This window comes from Sturnira hondurensis, unplaced genomic scaffold (genome assembly GCF_014824575.4).
Source record: "Sturnira hondurensis isolate 20B ecotype Veracruz unplaced genomic scaffold, ASM1482457v3 Scaffold0018525, whole genome shotgun sequence".
Taxonomy (NCBI): domain Eukaryota; kingdom Metazoa; phylum Chordata; class Mammalia; order Chiroptera; family Phyllostomidae; genus Sturnira; species Sturnira hondurensis.
In genome coordinates this window covers 3773378-3795189 of record NW_028091156.1, presented here as the reverse complement: position 1 = coordinate 3795189, position 21812 = coordinate 3773378, and the positions used below count along the sequence as shown (strand labels likewise).

Below are 21812 nucleotides of genomic sequence, written 5' to 3'. Positions count from 1 at the left end.
TTGACCCATCGGGTGGTGTGCTTCTGTGAGCCCACGCTCAGTAGCCCTGGCTGAGTCAGGAAGGGCCCTATGACCTTGGGCGGGCTGTGCTGACTTCTCTGACCTTCAGTTTTCTGCTCCGTAAAATGATTAGAAGAACACCAGCTTCAGAGGTTGCTGTGGGGAAAGAATGAGATAAGGCGGCAAAGCACTTCACAGTGGTTGGGGGTGGATAAACATCATCTGTTATTATTATTATTATTAACCAACATATACACACATAGGCCTGCTTCATCGGAAGAAGGGACAAGAGCCTGCACCATTGTCTATCCAGTATGAAAGCTGTTTATTGATACCTGGGCCTGACTGAGTTTGCTTTTGGTGCAATGAATTTTTCATTGGTCTGCAACCCCGCACCAGTGCTGTGCGCCTTCTCGGCGGCCTCTAAGAGGCCTGGTCTCCCCAAAATTAGAACGGCCTCCAGAAACCAGCTCGGGAGTCACAGCCAGCAAGGCATCAGAAGCCCCTATCTTTCATTCAAACGTTGAAACATTTCCAGAGTTTTCTATCAGAACAGTTGCACAAAAGCATGTCATGTTTAAACTCACCGAGAATCATCTCACTGAGACCATTTCAATGGCCCAAGGGAAGTGTGAAAGGGAATAGGGCGTCCATGAGGATAATCCCGGCCGTTCCCTTTGCTCCCAGCGTTGCCCCAGCGGAAGGAGGCCATGGTCTGAGGGCCGGCTGGTGCCCCCACCCCGCCTGCACCCTCACTGTGCAAGGTGTGAGGTCGAGTGAGTTCTGGCCAGTCCAGGGCTTGGGTACGCACAAGGCCCTGAAGATCGCCCGTTGAATGAGTGGGTGGAAAGGATGAGCTGGCCCACACCTCGGTTCCAGGCAGAATGAGTAACTGGCACATCTGAGCAGAGAAGAACAGTGGGGATGCACCGGTCAAGTGCCTCTTCTCACAGACGGGAGTTAGTACCGATGGAGTATCACTAAGTGCCAGACGCTGTTTTAAAGTCTTCATGCACATTAACTCATTTAACAGTCATGAAAGTCCTATGAAGTAGGTACTAGTGTTATTCCCATTGTATAGGTGATGAAACTGAGCCCACTGAAATGAAATAACTTACTCAGTTCTGTAGCTTAATGGATCTTGGGCCCAAACCTCTTATTCCTTAATGTAACACTCTTTCCACTAAGACACTGCCCCTCAAGCCCTTACCGGAAGCAAAAGCTACTACATTATTTTGTCTTTTCTTCCCAGTGTGAGTTTGCTAAATCAAACTCTTGATAAAGCTGGGCACATTCCCGCTGGCTTCAGAGCAATGCTCGGGAGCGCTCCCAGCAGACCACCCCTAGGGGGCAGCCTGGTCTCCCAGCTCTGTTCGCAGGTCTCATCTCTGCGCTCAGGGCTCCGGGATCCTGGCGGTTAGCCAAGCGCCTGACTCCCTGTGCATGTACCAGTGGGCACGCGAGCAAAATCATGGATGGTGACAATGACAGTTTGCTCTGCTTTCCCAAGTGCCAGTACCTGTTTTCTGACTCGGTCACCCCAACCACCCTCTTTTGCTTGTTTTGAGCAAAATTTCTCCAACCTGCTGAATGTAATAAGTAATTAACACCACTTAATAGCTGTTAAGTAGGATAATCATTTTATTTAATCCTGGAAAAGACTCTCTTTTCAAAGCTAATGGTGCAGCTTGAAAAATGGTGCAGCACCAGGCTGCTGCTAGACTCGCTGGGCTAAGGGAGGCTCCGTGGGGCAATGACCTAAACCCCAACCTTGAAAACAGCAGCTTCCTGTTACATAAACAGTGGGGTACCAGGGACCTCACATGGAAACGCCCCCAAGGGGGCAGGGCAGTGGAGTAGGAAGGTGTGGCCTCAGGAATTCGGGACCCTCTTCTCCCAACAAGAGTTGGGGGCCCTTCCCTCCACGGGGTGGGGTGGGAGGGCATAGGCGGGGCATGCCAGAGACCGGAGGGCCGGCCGGGAGCTGGGCCAGCGTTCACTGGTGACCCCGATGAAGGCGCGTCCCGTGTGGACACTTACTGCCACGTGCTCAGGCTGTGGTCACAAATAAAGGCAGGAAATGACTTGTTTCTGCCCTTGGCCCACTTCCTGCCACACGGGTTTCCCTGGTCAGATGAAGCCATCAGGACAATTCCCCCAAAGGCCCCCAGGGTAAGAAGAGGCTGCTGCAAAGGATTCTGGTCTCAGTGTCCTTTTTCGTGGAAGATCTGGCAGTGAGGTCCGTCTGGCACATAAAGGAAAGATGACTCTCAGACACCCCGGTGGAGGGCGATGCTGAGTGCCCCTGGGGACGCACCGGGCCTCAACATGCTGTCTCTCCCCTTCTCCCCACTAAACCCCAGCTTCTCTAAACCCCAACTCAGAGGCGTTTGTCCTTGGAGGAGCCCTCCCTCATTTCTCCTCCCTCGGAGTGAGGGTGTCTCTCTCCTTCCTTCCTGCATCCGTGGCTCACGTGTGGCCTCTGTTAGCTCCTCGTTCCCATTTTGCTTTGCTGCAGAATCTGTGATACACACGCTCGTTCTCGCGGCGGGCTCCCCGGCTAGACGGCTCTGCACCCACCGCCTCGTCGCTGCCCCTAACAAGTGCTTGCTGAATGGGTGCGTGCGTGGGCCTCATCAGCACTGGGAGCTTGCTAGCCCTCGCCCCTCCGCCCTTCTCACTTCGAGAACATTCCCTTCTGCTCGAGTCTCTCCTCTCGCATAATCTGAACTTGTGCCTGATCACTCCCTCTATTCCGAACAGGATTCCTACTCCTGTATCCCTGCCTTAAAGGAAAGAAAAGAAGTGGGTAGCTAGCTGCTGGTGTGAAGATGCCTCTGAATTGCCAGCAGTTGTGGGAGAATGCTGTCCTTTGAAAGAGGCGGCAGGATTTGAGAGAGCGCTTTCATTCTCGCCTCCTCCTCAGGGGACAATTTAACAAGCGAGTGAGGAAACTGGCAGAGAGGCTTCTGAAATTCAAGTGCGTCTTGAAGTAGCATGAACACAGTGATGACAGCCAGGCTGGGAGGTGTGACCAGGGCAGGACCAGATCCCATGACATGTCCTAAAAGGAACCAGTCACTTTGCAGGAAGGTCTATGGAGACCGAGGATGGCCAGAGAGAGGGAGAAGGAGCTGGTGAGGGGGAGGCGCAGAGGTGCCCTGCCAAGGACGGGCAGAAGACGGGTGCAGCTGCAGGCTGTGGGTTCCCGAGACAGCGGAGGAGCTGGAGATGCCGAAGGTGCCATGGCCAGCCCTTCAAGAGCAGAGATGGCCGGCCGCAAGGGCTCAGGGGGCCTCGCGGGTGCTCTTCTGTGTGGTCAAGGCCGGGAGACCTGGCAGGTTAAGCATTTTCCTATCAGTGAATGCTGCCTGTCTAGACTCGACCCGTGAGCAACAGTTATAGTGAGGACGCACTGTGAGCACAGGACTGTCACGGCCCCGCCAGGGGACTGGAGCGAGGACTGGGACCCACGGTCTTCCAAACGGGCGTCTCTGCCTCCTGTCCTCTTCTAACCGCAGGTCTAGGATGTTTAACAAAGTCATGGGGGATGTTTCCCCAGAATGCAGATCGCTGGCCCAGAGAGCCTGTCTCCATGGCCTGGAGTGGAACTCAGAAATCTGCATTTTCGACCAAGACCCCGGGCGCTCTGATGAAGGGGACTGGTGAGTCCTGTTTGGGGAATCAGTGCTGAGCACCCGCTTCTTAAACGTTACTGTGCGTCTAAGTCGCGGGGGGGATCTTGTTACAATGCAGATTCTGATTCAGCAAGTCTAGGGGAGGAGCCAGAATCCCGCCTTTCTTGAGCAAGCGCCCAGGTGATGCTGGCGCTGATGGTCCTGGAAGGGGTTCGAGGAGCCAGGTGCTCAGGGGTCACCAGGAAACTGGTTACAAAAGCGAACTCCCAGGCCCCCCACACAGACGGACCGAATCTGAAACTCCAGCTGTGGGGTCCAGCTGTGGGGTTTCAGGAAAACCTCGGTGGTTTAGAAGTTTGAGAACCACTGCTAAGTAATGGGGCTGGGGAAAGAAGTGGGCTGGGAGGGTCAGGCCTGCATAGGGTCCGTTCCGCCAGCTCTTCCCGGCTTCCTTCTCCTCCAGAAACAAAGTGAGGTCCCTGTGAACTCGGGTGAAAGGGCCCGTCTTCTTCCTGGAGCTGTGCGTGGGCAGTTTTCTTCCCCATCAAAGAGGGAGGATTTCCTGGTTGGCCAGTGGCCCCCGCACATGGCCCTGCTGGTGACAAGGCCCCCAGGGAATAGGAGCGAGACCAGGGCACTGGAGCCAGTCAGCTGGCAGCGGGTCCCCAGGGAGCGGCCGGGACAGGAAGGATCAGGCAGCTCCAGGGGCTGTGGGCGGCAGAGTGGCCACCGTGGCAGGGTGTGTCTGGAGCACGTGGGCCGGTGTGCAGCCAAGTCCCGACAGACGGCTCTGGGCCAAGCAGTGACCAGGCTGTTCACATGCTAGGTGGTCAGGAGCAGTAGGCAGTGGGGCGTGGGCTTGCCCCCACACCCTCCCCTGGGCCTTGTCCTCTCTGTGCTGCTGTGTCCCTGGGCAGAGGTGGGAGAGGGAGAGGGAGGGTGGGCAGAAACCTGAGGGCCCCATGGGGCTGGGAGGCCTGGAGTGGAAGCCCCCCCCCCCCGGGCTTGGAAACCGTACTTCCTGGCCCCTCCCCCACCCCTGTGTCCCCAGTGACCACTGGGCTTTCCCAGGCCAGAAGGAGCATTCTTTGGTCATCAGGACCCCGGGTCACTGAGGCGGGAGTCCCTTCCCTTGCCCTCACCCTCTTGTGTTCCTGCATTCCTGGTGTGCAGGCACAGGCCCCTGGGACAAACGATCTGTGACAGGTTTCCCTCGAGGCCTGGTCCAGTCCCTGGGGGTCAGCCAGGTGGGTCTGATCCCGACAAGGTCACAGCCATGCTTGGCCCAGGCATTTAGAGGAGCGGCTGGCGGCGATGAGCTGAGAGCCACCTCCGCAGTCCGTGGTGTGCACACAGCCAGCCGGTGGCAAAGTAACATTATGGGGACATTTTCCGTTACGATTCTGGATTAGGTGATGCTGTGTTGCGTTGTTTATGTGCCGGGGTCATCGCTCACCCCTTGAAAATATCTGATGCTCGCTGGTGCAGAATCCAGGGGGCCCGATGGTTTTGCCCGCCGGCACCATCAAATGGGCAATGTTCAAGTGAGTACGAAGTAGTTGCGGAATGTCCAGATGGACACATCTGCCAGCAAATGGCAGCCGAGGATGAGAGTCTGGACAGGAGTCCAGGACTCGGGGTCCTCGCCCTAGGCCACAAGAGTCCTCCCGGAAGAGGCGGAGGAAGCCAGACAGTGGGGGAAATCTTCAAGCTTGGCCAGTGTGCTCTGGGAATCTTACCTGCCATCTGACCTCTGTCGCCCATCAGAGTGGGGCGGGTGGGGGGAGGAGGGTGTGTTGTCATCTTGCTCAGGACAAGTCCTGCCCTTCAGCTTGTGGCGGTGACGCCCTCAGGCTCCAGCACTGGAGTGAGAGGGCTGGTCCTCGTAGGAAGGGAGCAAAGCCAACCCTTGCCCAGCCCTTGGCCCTTGTCGGGGCCGACTTCCGCCGTTGGTGACGGCGGATAAGCAGTCCTCATGGACCCACTGGGTAGTGACCGCCATTGCTGTCTGCTGTGGCCCTCGTGGTTTCCACCTCCTGCAGTGCCGGCCTCTGGCTCCCTCACAGGGTCAGGTTTTACTTGTCCTTTCAAATGTCCCTCGATTCTGCTGGATTGGAGAACCTTCCATGAGCCCCCAGATGGAATGAATTGTGGTCTTTTCAGCAATCCCGCAACACCTATACAGAGACCACCGATTGGACATCTCTAATGCTCCCAAGCAGAGCATGAAAAGGCACAGGGATTCGGTAAGCTGCGGCCTGAGTGGGACAGTTCCTGTGCCACTCAGCAGCTCCTTTCACCGAACAAACCAGGGTTTTCCAGGCCTGGGGGGCGACTCTGGGCCGCGTGGCGTGGTCAGCGCTGCACTCAGTGCTTCCGAGGTTTGCCTGGTGGATTCTGGGGTGGTCTTTATGTAGCAGATAGGTCCAAGGTTGGAAGGGGACCTCTAGTCCAGCTGTCCCTACCAGTGGATAAGCACTGTCACCCCCCCCCCCCCCCCCCCCGTGGTCATTCAGCTCTGCCAGAGCATGCCCAGTGCTTGTGGGAGGAAGGTCTGAATGTGGGTGGTCGAGGGCGAAAAGGGTGAGGATCACCAGTGACTTTCTCCCATTGATTACTCATCCTGTGTCTGACAAGACAGGTGAAATTAGGCCATGGTAAGAAATAACTCTCCAATTCCAGTAGCTTAAAATAGCCCAAGTGCCTTGCTCACTCCCGCTCCATGTCCGTCACTGGTCACTCTGAGGCCTCTCACCTTCACTTGTGGTTTCAGGATGATGGAGCCCCCAGAAGAAAGCAGAAACACTTTCTGCTCTGTTGGAGGGGAGGAGGAGGGAGGGGCCAGGAAGCTTTGCATTTCGGGGGATGCTTCGGCCTGCTCCGCACATCAGTTCTGCAGCCAGCCCTTCCACCTACCCCCGCGAGGATGGGGAGCCTAGAAGGGGGCTCTCGCCGCACTCCCAAAGGCAGAGTGCAAGGGGGGCAAACCGGCATGTGCGTGAGAAGGGCCCCATTGCTCCCCAAAGTCTCCCTGGGTGAATTGAAGGAGCCGCTCCCGCTTGTGAGGATCCTGTTTGGTGACCGTGAGAGGCGATTAGGAGGAGCCACCCAGAGATGAGGACGGACCCTTCAGCCTGCCCCACCCCCACCCACCAGGCTGGCCTGCAGGAAGCAGTCTTCCTGAGCACGGTGACAGTGACAGATCCACCTGCTCAGGAGGTTGCAGCTTCCGCTGTAAATCAAGCCCCGGGGAGGGGAGGCGCAGTGGTGATTAACAGACGGACCGGAAATCCAGGCTGTAAGCGGCCAGAGATTCGTCACTGCAGTTGGAGACGGGGAGGGTGCCTCCGCGGATGACTCAGGCCTAGGGTGGCGGTCTATAACCCTGCTCATCTTCGCCCCTCAAGTGGCCGAAACCGATGAGTTAAAAAAAAAAGAAGAGATGTGCACAGCAGAGGTCACAGCCACCGCCCGTGGAGCGGGCCCACACTTGCTGAGAGTGGGGAGGAGGGCGATGACCCACATTGGGTCGGGTGCAGGCAGCCCCCCGGGGTGGGGGGGGCGGGAAAGCATGTTGTGCAGCCCAGTTGCCAGGTGGGGCGGGGAGGGTGGGCAGAGCTTCCATCAGAAAGTGGCATTGGCATGGGCCTTGAAGGATGGTTAGAACGATTTTGCTAGAAGACCAAAGCCTTCGTGATGGTCCGAGCGATACATAGGGCTATCACACACACGCTGACACACACACACACACACACACTCCTATGTGACCGGGGAAAAGGTGCATCTGTCTCTCCACCTTGGAGAATCCTGTCTACTCGCCTGGAGACCATATTTCTCCTTGGCAGTCACTTCGATTTTTCTTACAACTCTGATGTCTGTTAAGATGTAGCAACCCTTGGGAGAGGGGTCACAATCATTTTAAGCTCTTTTTGCCCTATTTACCGCTGTGTGCATGAATTGGGGGTAGGGAGCGGAGCCGCCCCGTGGGCCACCTCCCACTTTGTGACCCCGCCCTCCCTCAGAGGTGGAACGTCCCCTCTGCTGTGGTAGAGGCATGTTCTTTCCCTGGGGTCCCCTCGATCCAGCCTCCAACAAACAAAATGCTCCTGCTCCGTTTTCCCCCAGCCCTCCCACGTTTGAAGGAGATGCACGTATTAGCTTTCCCTTGGTGAGTTTCTATGAGAAGATGCACGGGGCCCAGGAAGACAGGAGGGGCCAGTCACGGAATCGCCAGAAACCCACAAGTTTCGCTCGGGCCCGACCTCACAGGGACGGCACGGCCTCTTCTGGCCCTCCCAGGGGCCACCCTTGGGGGTCCCCAGAGACGCGGGCCCTACTCTGGGAAGTGGGGAGCCGAGGGCCTCCGTCCATTCAGGTGCCAGAGAGACTACAGCTTCCCAGAGCCGCATCCCAGCTGAGGGGCGGCGGCCCTGCTGCCTCGGGGAGGGAGGGCCGTGTCACCAGCAGGCGGAGGGGGTGTCGGTCGGGGCAGACGTGTGGGCTGCCTGCCCCTGTCTCTAACCAGGTCCTGGCTGTCCGCCCCCTCTTCAGCTGGTGCTGCCGGAGTACTCCATCCACACCCTCTTCTGCGTCATGTTCCTGTGCGCCCAGGAGTGGCTCACCCTGGGGCTCAACGTGCCGCTGCTCTTCTACCACTTCTGGAGGTGAGTCTGCCTGGGGCCCGTCGGCCCCTCCGCTTCCCTGCGTGGGCGGCCTGCCCTCCAGGAACGACGTTCCCCAAACAGACCAGCCTCCGGGGGCCTTCCCCTCGCCCCTTCCTTTGGGAGAACCTCTCCAGCGCCTTCTTCCTGAGCCGCTCTCGGGCAGCCACTCCCACAAGGGGGGGCCCCTGTAGAGGTTCCGCCCACCGCAGCCTCCGCCCTGCAGGTCAGCGTTAGAAGCAGCGACAGCACAGTTCACAGTGGCCCCCAAGTTAGAAACACCCCAAATGTGCGCCAACAGGTGAATAGACAAACGAAACGTGGTATATCCTTGTAATGGAACACCACTTGGCAACACAAATCGGTGCAGTGCTGGTACACGCTGTGACGTGAACGACCCTGGGGAAGATTCAAGTGAGCGGAGCCACTCACAGAAGGCCATTTATATGAAATGTACAAAATACACACATCTACGGGGACAGACAGAAGGCGGTGGCTGCTGGGACTGGATGGGAGGGGGGTGGGGGGTGGCTGCTCATAACGGGGACAGGGTTTGTTTTCAGGGCGAGGAAAATGTCCTGAAATTCAGTGCTGGTGGTGGTCGGGCAACTCTCTGAAGGTGAGTTGCAGGAGGCGGGTGCGGAAGGAGTAAAAGAACGCACCTGCGCGGATAAATGAACTGCCCTTCACCCCTCGCTCCCAGAACTGTGATTCCCCCAAACATCTCATCCTTGTCATTCACCACAAAATTAGTCTGTATTCAGTCACACCCTGAGCATTCCTTCGTTTGGGAGATGTAGGGGTCACATACCATGGGCCAGACATTGTTTGGGGGAGGGTCCAAGATGAATGCAAGATGGCACCTCTACCCTCAAGGAATACAACCCCAGCAGCAGAGGGAAATATGGTCTCCTTAACAGGTATACAAGGAATATACGCGGGAGTTTAGAGAAATGAACTTTCAAAATAGACTGGGAGGGTGATGCTGCAGATTCTGGCCAAGCACATTCCAGGTGGAGGGACCCGCCTCTGCAAAGGCACAGAGGTCAGAGAGCACTCGGTGTGTCCCGGGAAGAGCAGTCGTTTAGGGTGTGGGGACCTTCCTTCCTTGCTGGAGGGGGGTGAGCAGAGATGGGTTGACAGCGGGGGTCACGTGTGGAGGTCTGAAACCATCGAACAGGGAAGTTGGAATTCACGTATTCTGTGGGGAGTGGACGGCCCTCGGAAGCTTCTGAGGAGGGGAGTGGCCCTCGCCGACCTGGCTGCTGTGTGAAGCGTGGGTTGGAGGATGAAGTTTTGAGGACAAAACCCAGGTGAAGAGCCCCTGCAGACTCGAACCGGGCAGGGGAAGTTGGAGTGGAGAGAGGAGAGGATTCGTGGAGGTAAACAGGCTGTGGCCAATAGTTGGGGGCAGGAAGTGAGGCAGAGGGAGCCCCGAGCTGGGTGGCTGGGCAGGTGATCCCACCGCTGGCTGGAGCGGAGGGAAGACCTCGTTATGGGTCTGGGACAGAAGGAAAATGCTCCAGTTACACGAGAGTCCTGCTTGAAGTGCAGGGGGTCTGAAGCCCGAGCTCGGAGAGACGTCATCCAGAACCACTGTGGGCTGGCCTGTGTTGCAGACCCACTCAGGAACGTTCTGCACCTTCCCCGCTCAGTGGCCCCAGTCACCGGGTGAGCGGGGCTTTCTTCCCTATTTTACATGTGGGGACGCAGCAACTTCCGTGTCCCTACCCTGAGTCGATCAGCTAGGACATAGCAGGGCCAGGGGTCAGCTTCTGGATGGCAGTTCATGTCCTTGTCACCAGGCAGGCCTCCCTAGAGGGCTAGCTCCTCTCCCTTTGAAAGGCATTGAACCTGAGGTCCTAGGAATCTCATGCCACCACCCAGGGCATCACTGGCTTTGATCTCCGAGCTGCTCCTTAGGGCTGCTGCTCCTCCAGCAGGGGAATGGAGGACAACTGGCGCCCTTGGACTTGGAATGTCACCTTGGTATAAGAGCCACGGCAGCCTCCTTGCCAGGAGGGACCTTGTCTTACTTCTCTTTTTGAACCCCTGACAGGGTCTAGCCTCATTCTGGCCATTCATAAGCTCTCAGAAAATGAAAGGGAAAGGAGAGAGGGGGGAGGAGTCCTTTAAAACCGGAAGTCCTTAACGGCCTCCTTTTCCCGTTTCCCACCTGCCCCTACCCCCGACCTCCACCAGGTCCAGCCCAGTGACGTCCCCGTGCAGACAGAGACCCTCTGCCCCAGCTGTTTGCGTCAATACGAGTAAAACTGCAGAACTTTAATTCAGTGCCTGTTCTCTGCGGGCGATTTATGTCTGTCCCCTTACTGTCGTCACCATAGGCCTTCAGAGTGGGCAGTTTCACCCCCATTTTACAGAGGGGTAAGCTGAGACTCAGAGAGCATGATGACTGACCCGAGGAAGGTCAGCCTGGTGGCCAGTGAGTGGCAGAGCCCTGGAGCCCCTGCCTCCACTGAATGAGGTCACCAGGGCACAAGGCCACAGCAACAGCGAACAGGCTTTGAAATCTGCCCCCGGGAAGAGGCGAGGCGAGTGGTCTGGGGGGAATATGGTCTGCCAGATGACACTGGATCTGGCTTGTGACTTCCTATGAGCGCAGTGGCGATGGCAGGTCACGTCAGTGCCATCAGGTGAAAGGGAAGGAGGAGGGAGCCATTAATTTGCCCCCTGGCCTCCCGATTCCCTTACTGATGGAGAAATAGCCTCTTCGAGACCTCAGCTGCAGTCAGATCCTCTGGAGAGGCTGTGGCTGAGGCCCAGGGCTGTGTCAGTCAGAGGAAATACCTGGGGGCGGCCCTCGCCTCCTGCCCGGCCTCGTCCTCGGCCCAGGAGTCTCTCTGGTGCTGTGAGCAAGGGCAGCCCACGCCCAGCCGACGTCCGAGGCACACGGTCTGCTCCCTCCTCTGTCCTGCCTTCCACGCACTGTTCTTTGGCTCACCCAGTGTCCCCTGGGGCTGCACTCTCCCTGCGGTGGCCAGTGTTCTTCTTGCCGTTCTGGGCCCGTCACTCAGGTGGGAATAGGATGCCCCCCCAGAGTATTCAGCATTTTCAAAGGGGTTCTGGGTAGAGGACAGGGTTTAATCCACCGTGGTGGTTGACGAAGGTGACACAGAGGCAGTGACACGCAGCTCAACATCCGGCCACCCCTCCACCTGTACTGATGGCATGTGACACACAGCACGGACCCCTTGTCCCCACCCAAGCAGAAAGGAGGCCTTTCCTGGTACCTCCCAGGTGCCACCGGAGGGGAAACCATGGGACATGTTTCCCCTCTGTGGGAGCAGCGTGGTGTGTGGGTGAAATCGCTGTGACGCCCACGACCCGAGGAGCTAGAGAATCACTAGAACCTGCCGGATGGCAGGGCTGGGCTGTGGTTCAGGCGGAAGGCAGACATCTGCTTGGCAGAGCTTCCTGGGACGGAGGGCTGGCGGCGGGAGGGCTCGGCCCCAAGGACTTCAGACGCCCCTTCTGAACCCCAGAGCCAGTGATGACAGCGCTCTTCCCCTGCAGATACTTCCACTGCCCGGCGGACAGCTCCGAGCTGGCCTACGACCCGCCGGTGGTCATGAACGCAGACACCCTGAGTTACTGTCAGAGGGAGGCCTGGTGTAAGCTGGCCTTCTACCTCCTGTCCTTCTTCTACTACCTGTACTGGTGAGTTCGCGCCCCTGCAGTGGGTGTGACTCCTGCGGGAAGTGGGGCAGGGAGTGGGGCGGGGAGGTCTCAGGCCAGCCCCCTGGTCTTCAGGAGGTGGCCTGTGACCTTATGGGATATAAAGCCAGCTGCGTGACTTGGGTTGGGAGGGAGGGCTCCCGTATGAAGCAGTAAGGGACAGAGGTCCTGCAGGAGGCCTTGCCTGCTGACCTGCATGGGCATCCTTAGGCCCTCGGCGGAACACATCCTACACAAGGTACCTCCTTGGGAAGGGGGGCCCACTGCCCACAGGGCGCAGCCTCCAGCAGCTGTGCAGTCGGTTTCACGGGTCTCCCATGGCCCCGAGGCCCAGTCTCGTCACCACTTGCCCCGTAACTGCGTGGGAGCACTCAGAGCCATCACAGAGACCCCGGGGGCGGCAGCCACGCTTCACCAAGGGGCGTGTCCGTCATCAAACACTCACACTTACACCTCTCCCAATGTGACTCAACACCATTCCAATTAAGTGAAACACGCCGATGTTGCCAGTCCCCTTCAGGTATCCCCCCCATCACCCCCCTTTTCACAGTCTTCACCCCGAACATCCTAGCTGAGCAGATGGCCATAGACAGACTGTTCTCTGGTTTTGTACTCCAGAGGGCGCCTCTTCTGGAAATATCTCTTCCTTCTTTCTGTTCCGGTGGGAGCTCCTCTCGGAGGTGTCTCACCTGTCACTTTGCTGTCCTGTTGATACCTGTGGCAGGGCATGATATCTTCAGGTGTCCCAGCACTGTCACCACCATGGCCCGGCTGACAGCAGCGGGTGAGGAGGAGGAAGGGGGGCGCAGGGGCAGTGTTAGATCCCAGGGCCTCCTCAGAGGTCGGGTTGGGCCAGAACAGGGTGAGAAGTGGCCCCGTCTGTCCATCATTGGAAAACAAGCCAGGCTTTGGTCTACGGGCTCTGCAAGCGTCGTGCAGTTTAGGAGCTAAATGTGATCACTGCCCACATGTTAGCAATGAGGAGCCGGACTCCGAGACAATTAGATCATTTTCCCGGGGATGGTTAACAGTGCCACAGCTGTGGGTCCAGCTCAGCTCTGTTCCCAAAGACTGTGCTCTGACCTGCTGCCTGCCTCTGGAAGGAAGGGGACCTCTGGGAAAGTCTCCTTCTGGGCATGGTCTCTGGAGTTTCCTGCACCACAGTCTGGAGGGTGGGGGGGTAGGGGATGGAGGGCATGCTTCTTAACATGCAGATTCCCAGGCTTAGGGCTCCTGATTCTGAATTTGGCAGCTCGGCAGCTCACCTGAGGGTGAGACCCGCCGCCCAGGGGTGCTGCTTGGTTCTGTCTCCTCTGCCCTCTTCATCCTGTGTCGGAGCTGAGCAGAGGACAGAGATTCCAGTGACCGCAGTCGGAACTCTGTCTGTGCGGGGCTGAGGCTCCTCTCAGAGTGATAGAGAAGCGTGTCCGAGGTCTCAGCTGACAGCTCTTTGGCTCCGGAGCATGGGCTCTTCCCGCCACACTGCCCCCTCCCCCCGCTAGCCCTCCTCAGGTTGCCCCGCGGACCAGGAGGGGTGTGCAGGCTACACAGGGTGGGGACTAGCAGCTGCCAATGCCAACAGCAACGCTAATACTCACACTAACATACGTGCACTAATACCAGCCAGTTAGTCCAGTGTGGACTCTACCCGCTCAACAGAAAGACCTCTTCAAGTCGGGAGTCTAAGCAGCCTGACTCTATCTGTCCTGCCCAGTCATAGGGTTTTCTTGATGGTAGAGACGGAGTCTGTTTTATTCACCTCTGTGTCTGCAGTGACTGGCACATAGTAGTTGCTCACTAAACCCTTGGTATTGCCATGGGGTGGCTGTGCGCTCCCCTCAAGGTAAGAACAGGGGCCGTACCCTCACCATCGTCTCCCAGCACTGGGGACAGGGGGCTGGGCAGGCTGGAGGCATAACACCCACAGGTGCTCAAATGTGGGGCTTCAGCCACGCAGGAGAGCTCACTGGGGCTTTGCAGCCGGGCAGGGTTGGAAGTGAAACATTTCAGGGTTTTTCCTTTGGCTTTCTTTCCTGGATTCTCCTTCCTCTCTCCCCCATGGGAAAAGGTGCTGTTTTCCTTTCTGCCAAATCAACAAAGTGCTCATTTTGTACAAAACGTTCCTTGGTCTTGCAGAGTTTGCCTGCACTGATGTATCGCCCAGCCTGAGCTGCGAGCCCAGCCCGAGCTGCACACGGCCGTCCAGGGAGCTGGGGGCGGCCAGCGCGATAAAGACGCCACCGCAGCCGCCCTGCTCCCACCCCCGGCCCTGCCTGCACTGGGGAGAGAGGACTGACACCCATAATAATCAGCCTGATGAGAGTGATGACAGCCACTTGGAGTGTCACATCTTTTATCTAAGAGACACAATAGGCTCTTCTGATGTTCAGTCCAACGAGATGCTCTAGTGACAGGCAGGATGAGGGGCCAGCTTTCGGCGGGTGCCTCTTTTGAGGGTCAGTCTGAGTTCTCCACGGCCCCCACTAATGCCTTCTCTCCCCCTTCTCTCTGCATTCAGCATGATCTACACTTTAGTGAGCTCTTAAAGACCACACACGTCATCAGAGACGGGGACGGGAGAGAGCCGAGGCTGAGAAGTCACATCTGCTGGCTGTTGGACAAGGGACCCGAGTGGGGATGTGTAAGAAGGAGACCCGGCCGACACTGACTGACCCGGAACTGGGGCAGGCAGCCACCGGGGCGCCAAGCCAACCATGTACCCCGGTCTTCAGCGCTCACACCACACTTGGATGGTGAACCCCTTCTAAGCAGCGCGGGCCTCCTGAGCAAGAATTTCTGCTTCCTGGATCCACTTCATCAAACAACTCCCTGCAAGTTCACTCTGGTTTCCTGGGTCCTGGGTGTGGGGGCTGGAAGTCTGGGAGGTGCCTGCTGAGGAACGGAAAGACCCAGAGTCAAGGTTGAGTCTGCGAGACCCATTGCCGGCCTCCCGGATGCCAGGGGCCGCCCCAGGCTCTGGCGTTGCTTCCAAGCCACGGCCATGCCCTTCATCTCAGGGAAGGGCCTGGAGGGCAGGCTGCTGCCTTCTGCTGTGGCCAGCCTTGAGCTTGAGGGGGTGTCTGTGCCATGCCCTGCTTTGTGAGAGCCCAGCTCAGCGCCGTCTGGAGCTGGTCATGAGTGACACCCAAAGTCACAGACGTGGGGCTGGGAGGGAGGAATCCTAGAAAGAAAAAAGCATTTTAAAGCATTTCTTACATGTTCAAGGTGGTACCACCCAAAGCTGTCATGGGTCACAGAATGCGCACTGCTATCACCACAGGTCAAAGCGTCTGTCTTTCAAGGAGCACCCCCCGCCCCCAGCTCTGAGGTCAGGAAGTGCTGGGGCGGCTGCCTGGAGCCAGGGCATAAAGAGGCAACACAGTCCCAGCTTTTTTTCATGATGCTGCATCATCCGGTTCAACAGGAGGATGTTCCCTTACTTAGAATTTTCCCCATGGGGTTCTCTCCACTTTGAGTGGCGGCTGTGCTAGGGGGTTGTAAATGACGAAAAGGCGGAGGGTTTGTGATGCTGAGGCTGGGCACAGCGATCGATCGTTGACTTCCTTCCCCCAGCTCCCCTTCATTCCTCCGTTTGACACACACAGGCTGTCTGTAGGCGTACCGGCTCCCACCTGAGCCCCGTGACTCAGGCTTCTGAATGGTGTTTGTGTAGCGCGCAGTGTGCTGTGTTTAAAGCGCAGCGGCAGGCGGGGTGTCTCGCCTACCTGGCTGTCTCCTGTAAACCGCGCTACTGGCTGGATTCGTCTCCTTGTGGTCAGTAAGCTGGTAGGTAGAAAAAGCAAAGTTTCAAAAAGGCGTTTTGCTTCTAAATATTCTACGGAAAACAAAATGCAGAGGTGTGCACTCTGAGGCCGGAGGTAGGAAACCAGAGCATTGGAGGGGTTGTTCCTGGAAGCAGGCTTCCCCTTGGCCTCACCCGAAGGTCCCGGCTGGGTGGGCGTGGTTGGGACAGAGCGTTGCCTTTAGGGCAGGTCGTCTATGACGCCACTCCTGGGAGGGGCCATTGCCTTCATCGAGAGAACGGACGCCGGCGTCCAGGCAGCGCATGGCGAATCTGACCATATGACACGCACAGCTGAATGGGAGGGGGAGGCGGCTCCGGTCCCCCCTCACCACGGAGCTGTTTTGTTTGTTTCCATGCTGGGTTGGCCAAAGAGTGCGTTTGGGTTTTTTTCTATAAGGTGGCTCCAGCAACCCTTAGTTGTCTTTAAGTTCATTCAAAACGAGTGTTCTGTTAGATTGCATTGTGTGTCATATCAGTGTGCGTTAAAAAAAACACAGCAAAATTGGTGAATTTTTGTGCAACCATTTTAATATTGAAGATGGAAGAAAATACGTAACGTTTTCGGTATGTTTTGCTTTATTATTTCAAGGAAGATAAAAACAACTGAAATGCAAAAAAAAAAAAAAGGATTTGTGCATTTGTGCATTGTATGGGGAAGGTGCCATGCGGATCAAATGTGTCCGAAGTGGTCTGTCAAGTTTCCTGCTGGAGATTTCTCACTGGACGATGCTCCACAGTCAAGTAGACCAGCTGAAGTTGGTAACGATCAAACTGAGACATTAATTGAGGACAATAAACGCTATACCATGCGGGAGATAGACAACACACTCAAAATATCCAAATCAATAAAGTTATGGTGAAAGTGAAAAATGTGCCTCTTATTTTATGTAAGAAAAAAACCACACGTACTTTTTGGCCAGCCCAATAATGGCTGACGCCACACAAAGACCGTTAAAACGGCAATGGAAATTCAAACTTATAAAGAAGGAGGACACAGAGACACCAGCTTCCTGAGATGCTCTGTTCATTGTGGTTGAGCATTAGGTATTTCTCTTAACAGCGAATAATAGCAACCCAAATTTATACAGCACCTAACATTGCTTTCGTGTCTCCTCACAATCCTATTAAGTTGATACTATTCTGGTTCTCATTTTCTAAGTGTGTCAGCTGAAGCTCAGACAGGGTGAGTGACTTACCTATAGTCATACAGCCGTCACAGACCTGCCTTTGAAGCCAGGTCATAGGAGTTTAAAAACCCCATGCCCTTTTCATCACTCCCAACAGCTGGAGAAGTAGCTCAGGGTCCTGTAAAGTTTTGATTAGTACCATTAACTTTTTGAGAAAAGATTTTTAAAGTAGAGCTAGAGCAGAAGGGCCTGGTTTTCCTTCTCTTCCTGTGCCACCCTCAGACTTGCTTTATTGTAGGGGGTTCTTTTGTTCGGTGGTCCTCTGAAAGCCTAAAGAGCTGCAAGTGCCTCTCAGGCAGTTCTTACGTTTCTGAAAGAGAAACTTCAAATGTTTCTCTCCTACACGTTGTGCTGGGGGGAAAAATAACCCTAGTATTTTATTGGAAGTTTGAGCCAATTTTCAGTTCCTAGAGGAGCTAATCAGGATAACAGAGAGTAGGAGTAATGGGCTCGGTGCCCTGGCCCGGTGGCTCGGTTGGTTGGAGCATCATCCCATGCCTCAAGAAGTTGCAGGTTTGATTCCCAGTCAGGGCACTTGCCTGGGTTGTGGGTTCGATTCCCTGTTAGGATATGTAAGGGAGGGAACTGATAGATATTTCTCACATGTCTCTCTTTCTCTCTCTGTAAAATCGATCGGCATATCCCTGGGTAAGGATTAAAAGGAGTAGAGGGCACAGTTGGTGGGGCCCATGTTGCCGTGCTGGGCGCCGGGCTACCCCTTACGCCATGATCTCACAATGAGCCTGCAAAACAGGATAGTCTCACGCCCACTTTACAGATGAGGAAACCGGGGGAGCTCAGAGCAGGTGCATCTGCCCTCGGCAACCCAGCCAGATGTAAGCTCAGGGTGACAAGTCAGTGGCCAGTTCTAACGGTAGCCATAAATTGAGGTGTTGGGCATTATTCTATACACCTCACGTGTTTTTGTCTGACCCTCCTACCAAGACCATGAGGTCAGTCCTGTCTCTTCTGGAGGAGGAAACCCTGTGAGGGTGAGTCCTGTGCAGAGACCCACGGCTAGTTGGGGGTGAGATTCACACCCAGGGCCCCCGTTGCCCTCATCATTTCATCCACTCGGAGATCTCGTCTCTCGCTGCTTAAGGCACAGATGAGTCCCAGGGGAGGAAGGCAGGTGAGGCAGGCGCCATGGTCTTGCCGATGCATCACACAGGGGAGGGCACCCTTGGGTGATGGAGGCTCTCCCTGCCAAGCTTGAGTCTGGGTGTCAAGGAGAGGGTTTCTCAGGGCCCAGACAGTCTGGGGTTGGCGACCCGGCTCCTTTCCCTGGGGGAGGCAGGCCTGGCGTGGTTGTGCCCAAACAGTCACAGCAGGATGCGGGGGACCTCACCGACGCTTCCTTCTCACCTGGCCCAGTGCAGTGCACCGCTGCCCTGCTGTTAGATGAGAGGACATCGTGTTTGCAAAGAGCTCGGAAGAGGGCCCCGCCCACAGCGAGCACTACCTAACTCCTTGTAGGGGCGAGGTGTTTTTACCACCCTCATGGCGTCCTGTGCCCATCCAGGGCAAGGTCCCCCGAAGGGAGGGACATCACTGGGCCTGGTCGGGGAGCAGGGGAAGGTCCCTGGACCCAGCTGCCTCCCTGATGCCTTGTTCCCTGAGCGGAGGCTGGGCTAGGACCCGAGACCTTTCAACGCCATGCTCTTTAGCCTGAAACACTGACCACTGCTGTCGAATGTTAGCCGTGTGCTGGGCACTGAGCGCAGCTTACAGCATGCGTGTTCTCCGCCAGTGCCCACAACATCACTATGAAGTAGGAACTATGAGTGCCCCCAATTTACAGTCGAAATCCTAAAGCTTACAGAGGTTAAACAAACGAGCTGAGGTCACAGTAACTAGTGAGTAACCAGTAACTCCGGGCCTCGACTGCTTGTGTGTTCCTGAAAGGGTGGGACAGCAAGGGGCGGGCCAAGGGAGGTGAGAAAGGAACACCAAGGGGAGAAAGCCGCAGGCGCCCTGCTCCCCTCTCGCGTTTCACAGCAAGCACCTCTGGGCGAGCTTGTAATCTCAAGGGTTTGCGCCGTGGGATCTCGTACCTTCCACTCTCTGAGACTCGGCTTTCCCAGCTTGGAGAGGGGGCGGTGAGATCTGCCCTCTGAGTGTGGTCTCGATGAAATGATCAAGGACTCTCAGTCTGCAGTGCCCCTCTGCGCCGCGCCCCCACCCCGCCCGCCTTTGTACACAGAGTGAAAGCCAGGGCTGTAGCGAAGAAAATGGTGAAGCGCTTCTCGTAGTAACACACGGCAACGTTCAGTGAATCTTAGCTTCTTCCCTCTCAGCCCTGGAGGCAGACCAGACAGGAGGCACAGGTAATGGAGCTCGGCCCTCCGGAGAAAAATCTCCCCTTGACTTCCTATTTTTAGGCTTGGTAATTGCACCGACGCTGAATAAAGTTGTCACCGCTACAACAGCTCTGTTCTCCTACGTGAGAGATGAACGCAGCCAGCAGTGTGCTTTGACAACAAATAATTGCACTCACGCTGTGTCATTGCGCAGATCCATTGCACAACACTTTCTTTGTGGGGCTTGGGCCGCTCCGCTGCCAGACGCGCTCAGGTGCGTGAAATCTAGATCTCAGGGCCGCCTCTCCCTGCCAGACACCCGGGGCGGCCTCTGCTCCCCAGGCTCAGGCTGAAAGCCGCCACCACTGTGGGTGTCTACGGAGAGGGGGGGATCTTCAGGACACAACCGGGCATTCTTGGGGAAGGATGGGGACATGTCTTAGCTTCATGCTGGTTAGGAGCAGGGAGCAGAGTTCCCCTGTTTCCTGGAGCCCTGCCTGCGATGGAAGTACAGTCCTCCCTCGGTCCTTGACGGCTCATCAAACCCTGTACTCATCACATTTTGACAAGAGAAAAATGTTTCAGCTCTCGTCATGCTTGCTAGAACTGGTATGCATCACCACGCCATCCCGCCAGAGGAAGTGCTTCATCACCCGTCACTTAAAGAATTCGTTTGGTACTCGTCAGTCTCGGCATTTGTCACCAGTTCTGGAACAAATGAACAGCGATGGTCCTGGTCCCACCGTATTTGGCACGGCTGCACCGGAGGCAGGGAAGGGTCTTTGTATTAATGCCTCGGAGTGCAGTGTCGTACCTCCAGGTGATCCTGAGACAGAAGCAGGATCGACGCAATCCCCAAAGAGTATCTTCCAGGCTTGGCCCCACCCCTCTCCGGTCACTTCTGTTCCCGTTAACTTCTGCCCAGAGAGCTCTAGGTGCCCCAAGGTTATCTTCTTGTTCTGTGAACTTGACCTTGAGGACACCACATAATGCCGACATCTTCTTCCTGCCCAGCTCATAGTGCACTAGAGCGTCCCCCTACGGGCTCGTGAGAGCCAATTGTTAAAATTTTTAAGGGATTTTGCCGAACACTTAAACGCAGCCATTATTAACACTGGTTGTGTAAGCTTACAAATAAATAAAGTATACTAAAAACAAAGGTAATATATAGTCAAAATGTATCACCCCCTAGTTATTTTGCCGCCCTTTGCTGTCATCTGTGTCCTTGAACTTACATCTATTGTGTCTCTGGTGAAAATAGTATCTAATCACCTGCTACTGTGCATCTCCCTCATCTTTGTGTTCTGTGATGTCTCATTAGTAGCTCAAAACTGGCCACGGTGGGAGTATTTACACCATAGAAATTGGCAGGTGCCACAGACGAGTCCCCTCCTTCCCCCTCACCGCCCCCACCCCTCTCCAGTGCTGGCTGTTAACTGTTTACGAGTCCTGGAGGTTCCATTTGCTGGCCTGTGCTGTTCTGACCTCTGGCACAAGGCTGGCCACACTGCAGGAGCCAGTGACCCTCGAGGCAGCTGGCAAGCTATACCTCTGGGGGCTGGGGTGCCAGACCCTAAAGTTCAAGGCCCCGCAGGTGCTGCTGTCTTCATGGCTAGACCTGCCCCCACCCCACAGCAGCGACACTGTGGTTCAGCCACTTGGGTGCGTTTTGTCCATTGGAGATGACAGCCAAGTAGCCTCTTGGGTTTTATGCTCCGTAGGTCACGAGGGCGTGAATGTGCAGATCATCTAAGTGAAACATACTCTGCTGAGCATGAAATACATTTACACAGTGACCCTCGCCCTGCTGCCCTCAGATTAACTTGGGAACTGTCGCTTTTCCTGTAGGATGGGTCCCTTCCCGGGGGGCTCCCAAGGTCCTCCAGTGGCTGGGTCGATGCCTCTTGTCTGAAAGCTGGGGTGAGTCCACCTGGTGAGGGGGACTTAGTGACGCGTGAGATGATGTCTGTGAAGTGCCTAGGGCTGTGCTTTGCATGAAATGTAAGCTCAGTAACTGTTCTCCTTCCCCCGCTCGTCCCGTCTCTGCTTGGCTTTGCCGTTCACAACACGGGTGTGCTCTTCCCTGCCAGCCTATGGCCGCCGTTCCTCTGTACACGCTCTCTCCTCCCTGGGCCTCCGAGAACCTCAGGGGCAGGAACACATCTCTCGGTCTGGAGTTGCAGTGGCCGGAGGAAGCTGTTTTGTTTCCTGGAGTGTGGTTGCTTGCCTGTCAGCGCAGAGAGACTGAAATACCATGGCAAGCCGTCTGAACAGGCTCTGGGCAGTAAACCCTGGCCTTTTCAGACATGTTTGGTCCATCAGAAAAACATCACCTTCCTGGTAGGAATATAGTTCTGATATTTCAGAGGAGGGGAAGTGGGGAACATGAGAAGCCGGTTAATACCAGCTCCCCCATTAAACTATCATGAAACACCTCAGTCAGAACCCCCTGCCTGGGAGCGTCTGGCTTGATTGCGGTGGTGAGGACCCCTGGGCAGTGCTCACAGCTCTGGGGAAGATCCCGC

General features: G+C 56.1%; 1 protein-coding gene across 2 annotated transcripts in view; it reads left to right on the top strand.

The window, feature by feature from the left end:
• The window catches only part of CNIH3 (cornichon family AMPA receptor auxiliary protein 3), a 157425-nt gene extending 141150 nt beyond the window's left edge, over positions 1-16275 (top strand). For both annotated transcript variants that reach the window (XM_037069329.1, XM_037069332.1), the window contains exons 5-7: positions 8190-8302; positions 11834-11977; positions 14514-16275. In XM_037069329.1, the coding sequence (XP_036925224.1) occupies positions 8190-8302; positions 11834-11977; positions 14514-14541 (285 nt within the window). In that variant the 3' untranslated portion in view covers positions 14542-16275. The remainder of the gene's footprint in view (positions 1-8189; positions 8303-11833; positions 11978-14513) is intronic.
• The last annotated feature ends 5537 nt before the right edge of the window (positions 16276-21812 follow it).